This window comes from Manis javanica, chromosome 12, assembly GCF_040802235.1.
Source record: "Manis javanica isolate MJ-LG chromosome 12, MJ_LKY, whole genome shotgun sequence".
Lineage (NCBI taxonomy): Eukaryota > Metazoa > Chordata > Mammalia > Pholidota > Manidae > Manis > Manis javanica.
Window position 1 is genome coordinate 12,507,475 of NC_133167.1, and position 15,218 is coordinate 12,522,692.

At 35.7% G+C, this 15,218-nt stretch overlaps 1 protein-coding gene across 3 annotated transcripts in view; it reads left to right on the forward strand.

Moving 5' to 3' along the window:
* CUL3 (cullin 3) overlaps positions 1-15,218 on the forward strand; it is a 98,967-nt gene that overhangs the window by 45,202 nt on the left and 38,547 nt on the right. For all 3 annotated transcript variants that reach the window (XM_073218055.1, XM_073218054.1, XM_073218056.1), the window contains one exon: positions 8,702-8,815. In XM_073218055.1, the coding sequence (XP_073074156.1) occupies positions 8,702-8,815 (114 nt within the window). The remainder of the gene's footprint in view (positions 1-8,701; positions 8,816-15,218) is intronic.

Genomic DNA, 15,218 nt, shown 5'->3' on the forward strand with positions numbered 1-15,218 from the left:
CTTTCTGCTTTCCTTTCTAACCTAGGTAAAAAGCTACCATGTTTCATGGCCCTACTTTGTACTTAGAGAGAAGTCCTGATTTTCTAATGTGTGTGGTTTTTTTTTTAAGTTAAAAAGAATATTTGAACTAAGAATGTGTTTTTAAAAACTGATGCCAAATTTAGATGATTTACTTGCTTTAACATAGCAAATTTTCTTTATGTATGAAATAATGAAAATGTGTTGTCCTAATTCCGACTGGGTGCCCCTCCCTGCTCTGAACCTCATGACTTCTCTAGTGCTATTATTCATTGTATTCCATTTTGTATTGAGGTCATACGAATGCTAATATTAGGTGCCTCTTTTCTCACCTCCCCCCTAGAGATTGTGCGTGGCTGAGTGCATTTTGAATCCCCCATAGTACCTAGCACCCTGCTTTGCTTGTTGGAAGTAATTATTGAATATTTGAATTGTCAGTTTGTGGAAAGATTTTTTATGTATTCTTTGACTTAAGTGCATTATTTTTGACACAAGTAGAGAGTGAGTGGTGAACATTGCCTCTGGGAATGAAATTAAGATTTTGAAATTGCAAGTAGTGTGTTCTTTCTGAAATGCTTAAACTTGTATTACTAATTTATGTTCATTAGTTGAATTACATATAGAGAATCTTCTGACAGCAATCAAGAAAAAAAGTTTTCCCTGCTGTGGCTGTCTGTCTTATTAAAATGGTGCTGGTATGATTCCTCTAATCAAGATTACCACCTTTATTCTAAAAGTTAATGAAAACAATGAGAACAATACTGTCAATCTGGAAATACCAAGAGGGTCATGAATATCATTTTGGAATCACTTGTCATCAGTGAATTGTTGGGAAATTTAAACTTACCTACAGAAGTTAAGATTAATTCTCCTAACTTTAATAGAAGCTTGCTTTGAAATACAGAAATCTCAAGGCCACATATATGTATTATATATATGTATATATGTGTTTTATGTCACTTTTTTTCTCGGAATTTAAGGCACTTATGAATTTTCTGGGGATCTTGTTAAACTGCATATTCTGATTCAGTAGGTCTGCTATAGGACCTGAGATTGAGCATTTCTAACAAGCTCCCAGATGGTGATCATCTTGACCATGATACTGCCCTTGTGGTCCACACTTTGAGTACAAAGATTCAAATATGCATATGAATAATACTACAAATATATAATTCAAGTAATATTATAAATAGCAAATGCTTATATGGTATTTACTATGAGCTAGGTACTGTTCTAAGTATTTTGTATATGTTAACTCATTTTATCCACACAAATGCTCCTTGAAGAAAGTGTTGTTATTATTCCTATTTTATAAAAACTGATAAAGAAATTAAATAAATTGCTCAAGGTCACACATCTACCAAGTGTTGGATCTGTGACTTGAATCAGGCAGACTGACTTTTTAGCATCAGTACTCCTGTGTTGCCCTAGTCACTATATATGACTGTTACATAAAAATAGCAAAACGTAGCAGTCTTTTTAATCTTCTAAATCAGGAATTATTAGGGTAAGGGGAAGAGCTGTGTAGCTTTTTTCAACTATTTGTGTGAGAGAGTTGTCCTCTGTACTCCATGGCCTGGCTCCCACTGAGATTCACTTCTGTAGTCAGCCACTTTTATTGGTAGGTTTATGGCACATCATCTTGGTGTGATAAAGTAAAAAAATTTTTGAGAGATCTTGAAGAGTAATTCTTCAGTGTCATTCCTTAGAAATAGGACTCAACATAATTGGTACAAATTGTAAAGTGACGGGCCTCCAGATTACATATGCCACACTGAAAAAGTTCACGTTATGGTGGGAGGTTCTGTTTTTTATCATGGTAAATGTTGCATATTTATGTAAATACTCTGTTTTCATCAGCTGAAGCAAGCAGTTTAAGTTTTAGAATTTATTGCCGGAGGGTTACTTAGCAGACATCATTAGCGCTCAGTTATTTTAAAAGTTATATTTAAAACAAAATCCCACTTTTAAATTCATTCAAAACCAATATAAATTATATTTATATTTATTGAATCAGAGAAAAAGGAGCCTGCCCTGCCATGGTACTAAGGCATCTTTGTGAACCATGGAGTTCATGCCATTGATTAATCAGCCCATGTTATATTACAAATAAGAGGAATTACAGACCAGACAGGTTAGGGTTAAGTAACATGGTTAAAGACCCAGATAGTAACTGCCCTGGGCAGTTGTCTGCAAATACTGATTTGATTATTTTAGTTCCTGGGTGAATGTTAAAATAGTACAGATTTCTAGGTCACACCTCTTACAATTATATTATCTCTGATACTTTTTAATGTTCTTTGTATAATTAGTATGTGCATATGTTCATGACTCATTTTGTTTTTAATACATGATGTGAATTTCATTTCAAAATAATGCTGAATACAAATTTCTGTACTTCAGAGATTTTTCTGTATTTGAATTAAATACTGTTCTGAGTTTTGGAACTTCTTAAGAAGGGAGTCCTTAATTTTTATTAGTCTATATACCATCCTTAATTATATGGCACAGTTCTAGTTTCAGTGAACTTTAGAACTAAAATCTTCATAATTAGTTTTGGTTGATGGGTTTCTTTGTGTCACCTACGTAGATATTTAATTAGGATTGGCTGGCAGGGATTTTGCCGAAGGCATTGAAATTTAGAGGGTGAAAAAAATTTTAATTAATGATTAAAAATAATTATATGTATGTGTCAGAGGGTCAGGGAGTATGTACTGTGCAGATTATTAACGTCCATCAGTTCTTCAGCCAGCCAAGAGCTGCTAGTCCAGGGTCAGTCTTTGTTGATCCATGAGGATACTTGGATGTGAAAATTCGAAGACAGAGACTGGGCGCAATCTTTTAGCTCCCAGTCATGCTCATGCCCAACTGGCCTATCCTGTCATCCTCCTCTGCATCATCCTCCTCTGCATCATTCTCCTCGTCCCTTTGCCAGATGCTTGGTTGCTTTGAGGATGTGTTTCTTTCAACTTGGATATTAATTTATCAGCAGCAAACAGGTTTTATTACAATGCTGAAAAAATAAAGATTTCTTTTTGACTTAATTCCATTTTAACTTTTGCTAAGGATGTAATAAAAAGGATAAGCTATATTCACAGAAATGAAGAATGTATGTGGTATGCTTATGTGAATTATTGCAGTCATTTATAAGGGTGATATATTCAGAGCAATTAATTCTTTCATTGTTTAGCATTCAAATTGCTTTTATTAATAAAGATTCTGGCATAGCTTATGTTTATGATACAGTAATGTAAAGATAGGACCCATCTTGAGAATCATAATTGTTGCAAGGTTTTAAAATAATCAGTGTACAATAAAAATTAGCCTTTTATTTTCTTTACACAGTTCTGTGAATTTTAGCCCATGTATAGATTGTGCAAATCAGTATCACAGTCAGCAGAGCACATTTCTTCTACGCAGAAAACTCCCTCTGTTTTTCCATTATAGTCACACTCTTCTACCCCTAATAAATACTTGGCAATTACTAGTCTGTTCTCTGTCACTAGTTTTGTTTTCTCAAGGTCATGTAAGATGAATCCACACAGTTTATATCCTGTTAGGACCAACTTCTTTCATTGTAATTATTTTGAGACTGATCCAAGCTGTTTATGTTTCAGCAGTTTGTTCCTATTTATTGCTGAGTGGTAGTCTTGTATGATTATACCATAGTTTACTTACCATTTACCTATTTACTTGTTGAAAGACATTTGGATTGTATACAGTTTCTTGTGATTACGAATAGAGCTGCTGTGAACATTTTTGTACAGGTTTTTGTGTGAATGTAAGTTATCATTTCTGTAGGGTAAATACCTAAGAGTGGGATTACTAGGTCATATGGTAAGTGTATATTTTTCATAAGATAAGGTCAGACTGTTTTTCTGTGAGGCTTTACTACTTTGCATTCCCACCAGCAATATTTGAGAATTCAAGGTGCTCAGAATCTCTATCACCACTTAGTATTGTTAGTGTATTTTATTTCAGCTATTCTAATGGGTGTGTAGTGGTACCTCACCATGGTTTGAATTTGCATTTCCATCATGGCTAATGTTGTTGAACATCTTTTCATGTGCAAAATTGCCTTTGTATATCATCTTTGGTGAAGTGTCTATTCAAGTCTCTGTCCAGTTTTAATTTTGTTTGCTTTCTTTACTGAGGTATAATTAAAAAAATATTTTTTACTTTTCTGGATATGTCGTTTGTTTTCTCCAACTCTGCAGCCTTTTTATTGTTTCAACAGTGTTTGCAGAACCAAAGTTTGCAATTTTGATGGAGTTCCATTTATCGTATTTTTCTTTCATAAATCATGTTTTTGGTGTTATGTTGGAAGTTGTTTAAAATCTCAGATGACTTTTTTTTCTTTCATTGTAATATGAATTTTTTTCTTTGAATTACTGTGGTGCTTTAGAAATGAATAGCTAGGTACTTTTCTTCTAAAGCAAAGGTTAGAGTTGAATGTTAATTGATGGCTTAAAAAAATCAGAACTCAGAATTGTGTCAATACTATTATTACAGCTATAAACGTACACATTTAAAGAAATTCTACAAAGTGAAAGAACACAAATGGCTAGTGTAGGTAACTCTTTTGAGCCAGTGGTTCCTAATCCTGGCTGTTGTATTAGAATCACCTGGGTAACTTTTTTAAAAACAAAACAAATTGTTCTTTTTCTTAGGATCTTAGGTGGGCCCCAAAGTCATTTAAAAAAAAATAGACTCTTTTTTAGAGCAGTTTTACGTTCACAGTCAAGTTGAACAAAAGGTACAGAGATTTCTCATATGTCCTCATACAATGCATAGCCTTCTCTGCTAACAGCACCCCATAGCATAGTGGACATTTGTTGTTACACTGATGACCCTACGTTGGCGTGTCATTGTCACCCCAAGTCCTTAGTTTACATTAGGTGTCACTCTTGGTGTACATTCTGTGGGTTTTTGGCAAATGTATAATGAAATGTATCCATTATTATAGTGTCAGAATAGTTTCACTGCTGTAAAAATCCTCTTTGCTGTGTTTACTCATCTCTCCCTTGACCCTAACACCTGGCAACCGCTGATATTTTTAGTTTCCTTAGTTTTGCCTTTTCTGGAATGTCCTACAGTTGGAATCTCATAGTAGTAGCCTTTTCATATTGGCTTCTTTCACTTGGCAGTATGCACTTCATGGCTTGATAGTGCATTTCTCTTTAGTGCTGAATAATACTATATTGTCTGGATGTACCACCGTTTTATCTGTTCACCTACTGAAGGATACTGGTTGCTTTCGAGTTTCAGCAATAAGGAGTAAAGCTGCTATAAACACCTATGTATAGGCTTTTGTGTGGACCTATGTTGTCAACTCCTTTGGTATTTATACCAGAGAGCATAGTTGCTGGATTATATGGTAAGAATATGTCTAGTTTTGTAAGAAGCTGCCAGCCTGTCTACAAAGTGGCTGTACCATTTTGCATTCTTATCAGCAATGAATGAGAGTACTGTTGCTCTACCAGGCACTTGGTGGTGTCAGCAGTCCTCACCAGCATTTGGTGTTGTCAGTGTTTTAGATTTTGACCATTTTCATAGGTGTGAGGTGGTATCCCATTGTTTTAATTTGCAGTTTCTTAATGATCAAATGTTGAACATCTTTTCATACGCTTGTTTGGCATGTGGACACATTTTTGGTGAGGTGTCCAGGTCTTTTGCCAGTTTTTAAAATTGGATTTGTTTTCTTACTGTCGAGTTTTCTGAATTCTTTGTATATTTTGGATAACAGTCCTTTATCTGATCTGTCATCTGCAAATATTTTCTCCCAGTCCATGTCTTATCTTCTCTTTCTCTTGATGGAAATCTGTTGCTCTTCAAATGATTCTAATTCTCTGCCAGGTTTGTGCTCTTCTGTTCTGAACTACTGCCTGTGTCTTGCTTTTATCCTTTTGCAAGGCTAAGGGCCATGAATAGCCATCAGTTTTCAGGGGCTCATTTTAGCCTCTTTTTCTCAGCTGGTTCCATCCTACTATCGTCTTCCATGGCTTTGTTACTTGTTCTTCCTTTTTTCACCGTTCATATTCCAGTTTTAATTTGGATAACCATGTAGATTTTCTTAAGTAATAAGGCTGATCCTTCTTGCTACGTAGCTCCTTTGGTTCTGTGACAGTGTGTTTGCTGACGCATAAACTAATGGTGGTCATGTTAGAGTATAAGATAACAATGCTACCACACACATGCCCCCACTGTCTAGCTTTTAAAATCTTTTGTATTGTCATGTTAATAACTTGTCAAATAAAGGGTAAATCTTTATTTTTTTCACTTAATGTGTATTTTTGGTTTGTATGCTAGCTTCTTTTAAAAAGTCTTTTAATTTTCATAATCGTTGAATTTTCACCTCATTCCTACTTTTTTATTTTATGTATTTGAACAAATTTTTCATGTATGAGAGTAGAAAGATATTTTTCTGGGGCAGTATTACAGGAAGAATTTTTTGCTAATACAGTTACTTGAATAATTAAGAGATTGCAGCAAGTTTATCTAAGGCATTTTATGTCTTTTTGGTCATATATTTGCATGTGTATGCATAATCATTACAAAATAAAAATAAGCAAATTAACTCCTAATATCTCCTATTTTCTGCTAAGTAAAATTCACTGTTAGATTTGTCAGGATAATTTTTTTACTTTTCATGTGCATATTATTCTAGTTAACACTTGTGTTGAAATCCTGGTATAAATATTACATAAATACTTATTATTTTAGTGTATAAAGAACTTTAGGAAATACATCTTATTTTATAACTTTAAATTTGATTGGTCAGTTTTTCATTCATCCAGCGAATACTACCAAGCACATTTTTGTGTTCCAAAATCAGGGTGACTTTAATGAAGTTAGCACGTAACTTGATATTACAACAAAGGAGTATACAAAAGTTCACTTAACTCCTTAAGAGTAATAAATTGCTAGATATTCTGGTGTTTAGAATTTCTGTTATATAGTACAATGGTCATGAGTTTAAATTGCTACTCAAAATTCAGTGGTTCAGTGAAAAGATACAAAGCTTGGTGAAGAAAAACTAATGTATTACCAGCTTTGCATAAAAGCATTTGTTCACAGTACTGTCAACTAACTGATGTGAATGTTTATCACTTTTGATACAATCAACATATTTATTGAGTGATTTCTGGGTGGTGTATTTTGAAGTCAGAGAGGTTAGTCTTGTGAATAAAAGATTAAATATACAATAAAATCCTGAAAAAAAAAATACGTGGCATAGGCTAGTGGATTTCATATTATATTTAGTAAAATAGATGTCCCATCACTAAAATGTCTTAGTGACCTATTTTCCACTTCACATATAAGAAAAAATAAATTTGATAGTTTTCTCAATTTGAACTTGTTTTCCTATGTGTTGGGAATAGCGTGTTACATGTATTTTATTTTATTTTTTGGCACTTCCAACCACTTGTTTAAATTAGTTCTAATATGCAATGACATTTTATTTATGTGTGTTTTAGATTTCAGGTGAACAGATACCTGTGTATGTCAACATACATATCATAGTTTGTTTCTTTGGAAGACATCATGACTTCAGATTCTCCCCAACCTGAAAAAGTTTAACCACTGCCGCAGACTATCTGTAGTAAAGGATGTTTGGAGATAGATGATGTTTGTTTAGGCTGGAGTTACGGAGAGTTGAGCTAGACCCAGAGGATGGGTTAGATTTGAATGACTAGAGGGGTTGGCAGTGTAATCCCAAAGTGTTACAGGAACTTAGAGGACAAATACACTACTTTAAAGATAGAACCAGAGTCTAGATTCTGTTGCCTTGTCAAATCGTCTTTCCCTTGGACTGATAGTATAGCAGGATGAAGTGCGGTGGTCCAGAACCTCCTATTGGTGAAGGTAGCAGTGTGCTTGTGGACTGTGGAAAGGAATTCCTGAAGTCTGAGTAGTCTGAGCAGGACTGCAGTAGAAAAGGCATCCTAGAGTCAAGGGGATGCTGTGCAAAGGCACATACCCTGAAAGAGCTTAACTGTGTTGGAGATGGATCATTCTATTGAGGGTGGGGATGAAATAAAGGGTCTTACATATGTCAAGCACTGTTTCTAGTGGTAGGAGAGACACATGGGAAAAACAGAATCCTGCTGCTGTGGAGCATACATTTCAGTGGGAGAAACAAGGAACAGATAGCATAGAGTATTTAAGGGAAAAGAAAGTGTAGAGTAGAGTAGAGATAGAGGTTGTTGCTTAAAGTAGGGTGGTCAGGGAAGACCTCTGCAGAGGAGAAGCCTGAGCAGAATAAAGTGAGGGAGTGAGCTACGTAAAGCAAGGCAGAAGAAATGGCAGCACACATTTGCTGGGTACATTGTAGACAGAGAGCATTCAGTTAATGGTTTATGCTCATTGAGTATTTACTGAATGCCAGGCATTTAGGATTTTGTTTTGACTGATGTTATGGCATTAAGACGATTGAGAAATGACTGGAAGTTGCTTTATGATTCTGGAGGTCAACAGATGGGTCAGGACTATACAAAACATATTTGTTAGTCATCTGAATACAGGTTATAGCTTAAAATATTTTACTGGCTTATAACATTTCTTTTATTTAAAATGGAAGATTCCACTTCATTATTTTATTGTACAGATAATGTGCATGTATACATTTCAGCGCGTGCATGTGTGCGTCTAAACAAACTGTAATGAACTCTTCTGTTAATAGGTGCGAGAAGATGTACTAAATTCATTGAATAACAACTTTCTTCAGACGCTAAATCAAGCTTGGAATGATCATCAAACAGCTATGGTGATGATTAGAGACATACTAATGTATATGGTAAGTAGAGCTTTTTGTTGCTTTTCCTTAAATACACCTCCTTTCTGTCACCTTTAGTTGGATGGTACATGTCAGTATGGAAGATCCTCTTTTGTTTTAATGATACTTCCTTTACAGGGATCAATCAGTCTTAGCTAATAAAAGTAAAATCTTAATTGTTCGTATACTTAACTATTGGAATGGGAGACTGAAAAGGAAAGATTTAATTTTTTTCCCTCAATATCTAGAACTTATGCTTCAAAAAGTTAAATATTAAAAAGCCTTATTACCCTCTCATTTAGAGTAAGGGTGGTTGAATGACAGCATGAGAGGTGAAAGCTGAATATTGTCCAACAAGTTTTTAAAACCTAATGTCCTTATATCTTCAGTTATAGGGGATGTTATCTTAATACAAATATTTTTATATAATTATGCTTAATAGCTGCCATCTATCACTTAATAGTAAATCCTTGCAATATATATATTCAGATATATAATCCCTTTTCCCTCTTACTACTATTTCATGTGTCACTATAGAATTATAAAGTCGCATAACTTGTTTTGTTATTTCAGTGTTTGTGCTTAGGAATTGGACATAATGATTTTCTTGAGAGGTTTTACTCTACTTTTCAAATTTTTTAGTTTCTTTAGTTTTTTTAGTTGCAGTAGTGAGAGCTTATCCTTGTTTCTTTAACTTGACAAAAGAAAGCAATCTTTGGAAAGAATTTCCAATGAGATCAAACAGTTACAAAGTTTTTCTTCTGCTGAATGAAGTTAGTCAGGCTTATTAACCTCTGGGTTTGTAGGCTTAGTGGCAAAGAAATTGGGGAGGCTACTTCATTTTTCATTTTGATAAAAGGTATAACAAATTACTTAGCCTTTCTGAGCTTCATTTTCCTCTTTAGGATATAGATTGAGCTTGTGCTGATATTTTTAGGTAAATGAGAATGGAAACATAAAATGTCTAGGATATAAATGTGAAATAAGTCAGCTTACTGCTTGTTTTTAAATTCTGAATTTGGTGAGTCTTTAAATTTCAGCAGTTAGGTAGAAAACCACTTATAGTCTTATGGACCCTTACTCTATTGATAAAAGAAGTATTTTAAAATTAATATACACACTTTAATGTTATTTTTAAAATTTGTGTTTTATTTCAGTTCCTTTTTGTTGTTGTTCCAAAATTACATCTCAGACCTTGAATCCTGGCTGTTGGGTGACCATAGACAAGACACTAGTCCATCTAGTCCTCAACCTTCCTTATTTATAAAATGAAAATAAAATTTTTTAAATGAAAATTGGGTAGGGTAGCTGAGAAGCTTAAATTGCCATTCATGTAAAGCACTTATTAGGGCCTGGACCATAGTAATGTGCTCAGTGAATATTAACTAGTATTAATATTTCTTGTACCTTCATCCTTTCATCAGACTCACCTGGTAGTATGACAGCCCTGGGTGAACCCAGCAAACTGAACCTTTCCTGGCCCTCTTCAGGAGGAAACCCCACACCGAGTAGATTAGTGCCACTATTTGTCCATTGTCACAGACCTCCAGTTGACCCTCCACACTGCCCAGCAGTCTCCTTTCTCTAGTCAGCTCATTCCCCCGCTTAGAAACAGTTGTTTTTCTTCAGACCTCCAACTTTTCCTGCTTAACCCCTCACACTCAGTAAATGATCTTGCCTTCTACCTCTCAGAAAAGAGAAAGCACCCAGTGGAAACTGTTTATTTCTTGCCACTGAATCTATAACTTTACCTGTATTTTCTCCCCATTTGTGTTTTTTTTCATTTCCTTTCCTGTTTTTATGGAGGGCAGTATCTCCTCTTTTGTCAAAGGCCAGTTCTCCACCTGTGCTAAGGATCACGTCCCTTTCTGTCTTGTAAAAAACCTGAAACATTTTTGGATTCTGCCTTTTTACAGGACAGGGTCTTACTCATCAGCTTTAGATGTGTTTAGGCCACTCACATCCTCAAAATAAAATTATGATTTTCTCTTGGACCCTGCACTGATCTCCTGGGGTCTCTCATTGTCATTTATAGCTGAATGTCTCATAAAGATGTCTTGACAGTTGCTATCTCCCTTTTCTCATCTTCCATTCACTTTAAATACATTCCCGTTAAGCTTCGACCTCAGTTACTCTGTTCAGTCTTGTTCTTACTAGAGTCACCATATTTGCACATCTCTGAAGGCAGAGATTGCTGTTAATCCTCATGCTCCTTGACGTTTTTTTCCGGCAGTATTGGGCCCAGTTGACTGCTCTCTCCTTCTAACATGTTGGGTCCTTGGTTTCTGTAACACTAAAGCACTCTCTTGCTATGCCTCCTACCTTTTTGACTATTCCTTGTTGGCCACGCCTCTTTCTCTTCTGTCCCTGAAATAAAGGCATTCTTAGATTTCCTTCTCCTGGTATGCATCATTTACTGCCATAGCTTCATTTAGTTCCTCTGTGTAGACAATTCCCCTCCCAGTAGCTGGTCTTAGAATATTCCTGTATTCCTCTCTCTCCTCTTTTTCACATTGCTCCTAAAGTTATTCTTTTAAAGCACATGATCATGTGACTGCCCTGCTGAAATCCCTCCCTCTTATCTTGGAATCTTAGCGTGTGTTTTCTGTCTGAAAATGTTTGCATAAGGTGTCCTCTCTTATGTGATTTGCTTGCTCCTACTTACCCTTTAAGTCTTAGCTTAAATTTCTGATAAGCTTTCCCTCACCCATGCTCACCCTGCCCACTGGCCTCAGTTGTTCTCATTGTACCCAGTACTGTTTGTGTGCAGCATTCATCACGATCACTATCAACAATGGTTCACTGCCTCATTTCCCTACCAGACTGAACTTCATGGGAGGTCCCAGTTCCTGTGTCACCAACACCTTGCATAGCTCTTTGTACAAACTAGGTACTCACAGACATCTTGAATGAATTAAAACACACAGATTATTTTTTAATAGATCATGCTTTTTTAAAATGCTTAATACAATAAGCTATTTTAGATTCAGAAAGATAGCTTCACATTATACACAATACAGTTCTTTCATTTTTCATATCCCACATTCTCTTTATTTTGCCTTTTTTCTGTATAGTATTCTCTGTTAAGGTAAAATTAGTATATTGAAGTGTGTAGAGCTAAAGTATTAAAAATTACTCCTGGCAAATACATGTAACCATATGACAAATACTTTAGTCAAGATAGATAAATGCTTTCAGTTTTCCAAAAATCAAAGTTTTTCCTATCAATGTCTATATTATTTTCTTTGAAGACTTTACTTTCATTCCAGACTTCTCAGGTTGCATTACCTGCTAGATAGGGCTTTTTACCTCATGTACACTGGCTAAACCTTTATGGAGCCTAGACACATTTCTTCTCTTTCTATGAATACTGGCTCTAACAGTTGGAATTTTAGATCAGTCTCATAGAGGGAGGAGAGAAGATGCTTCACTGTCTAACCACCTACCACCTACACTCAGCCAGCTTTTACCCCTTACGAGGAGAAGTCTGTATCTAAAATGTCAAGCATGAACCTTGGTGTGTAGATACCATAGGACATACTGACTTGCAAAATGAAAATGGAATCACAGGTTAGAAATGGAAGTAGCCATTGGTCAAAATTTGTCTCAAATAACTTTGTTGTTTGGCAGGTTCAGTGTTTCAAAAAGAAAGTATACATGTCTCTAGATGGAACATGTGACCTCTAGTTTCTGCCACTCCACCCTTCCTAATATTTGAGACTTGTATTACCTGTTTGGCCCCTAAAGGTATTAGTGTGTGTAGTCTCTGCTCTACTTAAACTTGTTGTTTTTCTTTAAAATTGGTTTGGGACTACTCAGTACATAGGTCTCATTTTCAGTTTTAATTGTTTAAGACATTAATGATTGGGGAAAGAATTGAGTATTTTATGGAGAAAGTTTGTTATTTATATAGGTTATATAATTACTTAATTATTGATATAATCCATAAGTATATATCAACATATGGTTCATTTTTTTCCCCCTTAAACTATAAAAATGAACACAACATCAAGGGAAAATTGAATTTATAGGTGGTATTCCATAGACTACTTTGGAGCAATTAAAATTAACGTCAAAGGAAATAGAAAAACATTTCCTATAGTGATTTATAGGGCTCATAGAAGGTTAATAGAGGACTTTTTTGCATAAAACTGGTGAATTTCAAACCTATTTTCATATTTATATTTCCAGTCATTTTTCACAAATAGCAAAGGTACAGTAATATTTCAGGTTATCCTTAAAAGATTAGAGGCTATAAATTCAAAGGCATGGGGGAAGAGTTAACCCAGGAAAGGGGAGTCACCACTTTTTTTTTTAGCTATTTGGAAAGTCAGCAAGGATGGGTCAGAAGGTTAGGAGGAAAGTAGCAGTGACTTTGTGAAGAGGAGAGAAACTGAGGGTCTCTGCTGACGTGCTCAGTCTCTTTAGTTAAGTAGAAGGTGGGACCATCCGTTTAGAGTGACAGAGGGTAGGTGTTGAGGAATGTGATAGGCTGAATGGTACGCACAGCATTCCTCTCCCACCCCCAGCACCCCACTGCCAACGTGTTCATTACTAATCTCTGGAAACAGGGATTGTTACCTTATACAGCAAAAGGAACCTAACAGCTGTGATTAGGTTAAGGCTCTTGATATGAAGAGATTGTCTTAGGTTATCCCGGTGGGCCCACTGGAATCACAGGGCCCTTAGAATGGTTGCAGGGGGTCAGTCACAGGAGAAAGCAGTGTTGACAGAAGCAGGGTTTGTAGTACACTTTGAAGATGGAGGAGGGACTGCAGCCAAGGGATACAGATGGCTACTTGAAGCTGAAAAAGACAAGGAAGTGAATTCCCCCCTCAGAGGCTCCAGAAGGAACCAGCTCTGCTGACATCTTGACTTGAGCCCAGCGAAACTGATTTCAGTCATCTCTAGAATTGTACGAAAATAAAAAAGTAAGCTGCTAAATTTGGGGTGATTTGTTAAGCAGCAATAGGAAACTAATATAAGGAAAAGGTTTTGAATATCCCCTGTCCTGGGGTCCACTATCTGTAAATAAATAGGTCATTTATAGTTGTGAGGAGATAATTTAGGTGAGTTTCCATAAATTTTGTGTAGTGGAGGCAGTCAGAGTTTGTATTTTTTCCAGGGTTACTTTCTAGTCTCAGAGAACAATGTTTAAAATAAGGAAAACCCACGATAGAATTTACCTTATTGGGTAGGGGAGACAATTCTGAGATAGTAACATTGTTGAAATAGTTGAACGTGAGTCTGTGGTGCTTAATAAGAAGGCAAGTGAATTATAAGATCCTAGGAAATAGAAGTATTAGATATTAGGGATGAGTAGACCTGAAGATCCAGTGAGAGTAAGGAACAGGTTCACTTTGTGTAAAAAAGTAGGATGGGTGGAAGAGAAAAGTTTGTCAGGGCCAGAGATATTTGATGTCTTCTAATGATGGGGGTTCAGGATTTTCCCATCCCAATATGTGGGTGAAGGAAATCCTGATAAGATGGGAGATGAAAATTTAGGCATCTGTAAAGAGTATGTCAAATTCATGCTATTATTAATGTTGCAATTACCAAAGGTAATAGGTGGCAAGGAGCATAGTGAGAGAAATAACCTAACTGCTGAAGCTACCAAGGATTTGTGTGTCCTTACAAGAAAGAAGATAGGGTGAGAGCATGAGATGGTGGCATTTGTGAGTCTGTATTTTCTCCAGTGGACTTTGTTTTTTCTAGGTTCAAAAAAACATTTCTCCTTTATAATACTCTATATTGCATATTTGGAAAAGTTTGGAAATAACTATACTCTGGAAGAGCACAGATAGGTTACTTAAGAGTCATTTTAGTACCTTCTCTGATTTATTTCAAAATGACTTCTTAGAAAAAAATAGGATCCAGTGGCTTTGGGCTGTTAAACTTCACACATGTTCAATATTTCTACTGGCTTTGCTTTTGCAAGATGGGTTTGTTCGACACAGGCGTTCCCCATATGTGCTCTAGTTTTTGCATTTGTTACTGACTATGTAATACCTTTGCATCTTTTTATGGTTAGGTCAAAAGCCAAGTACCTAGGCTTTTATGTAAAATAAAATCAGGGCATCATCATAGACAGGAAGTTTGGAGTAGTGAGAAAATCATTCAATGATAAATTAAGAGACACTCAGCTTTAATTCCTATTTTGTCATTAATTGGCTTAAGTCATTTAACCTCCCTGGGTAAGACTCTTGTTTCCTTATCTGTAAGGAATATAAGTTAATTGGATAACAAAGCTCTGGTTCTTATTTATTTGGGATTATAGACCCCTTGGTGGTCAAAATTCATAGACCCTCTCTTAGAGGTAGGCTCCTGTGCATCTGCATACCACACGGCATACACTTTTATGTGCCGCTTCAAGGGGTTTATGGGTGAGGCCTAACTGACATCTGGCTGAGTATTGGTTAGATCA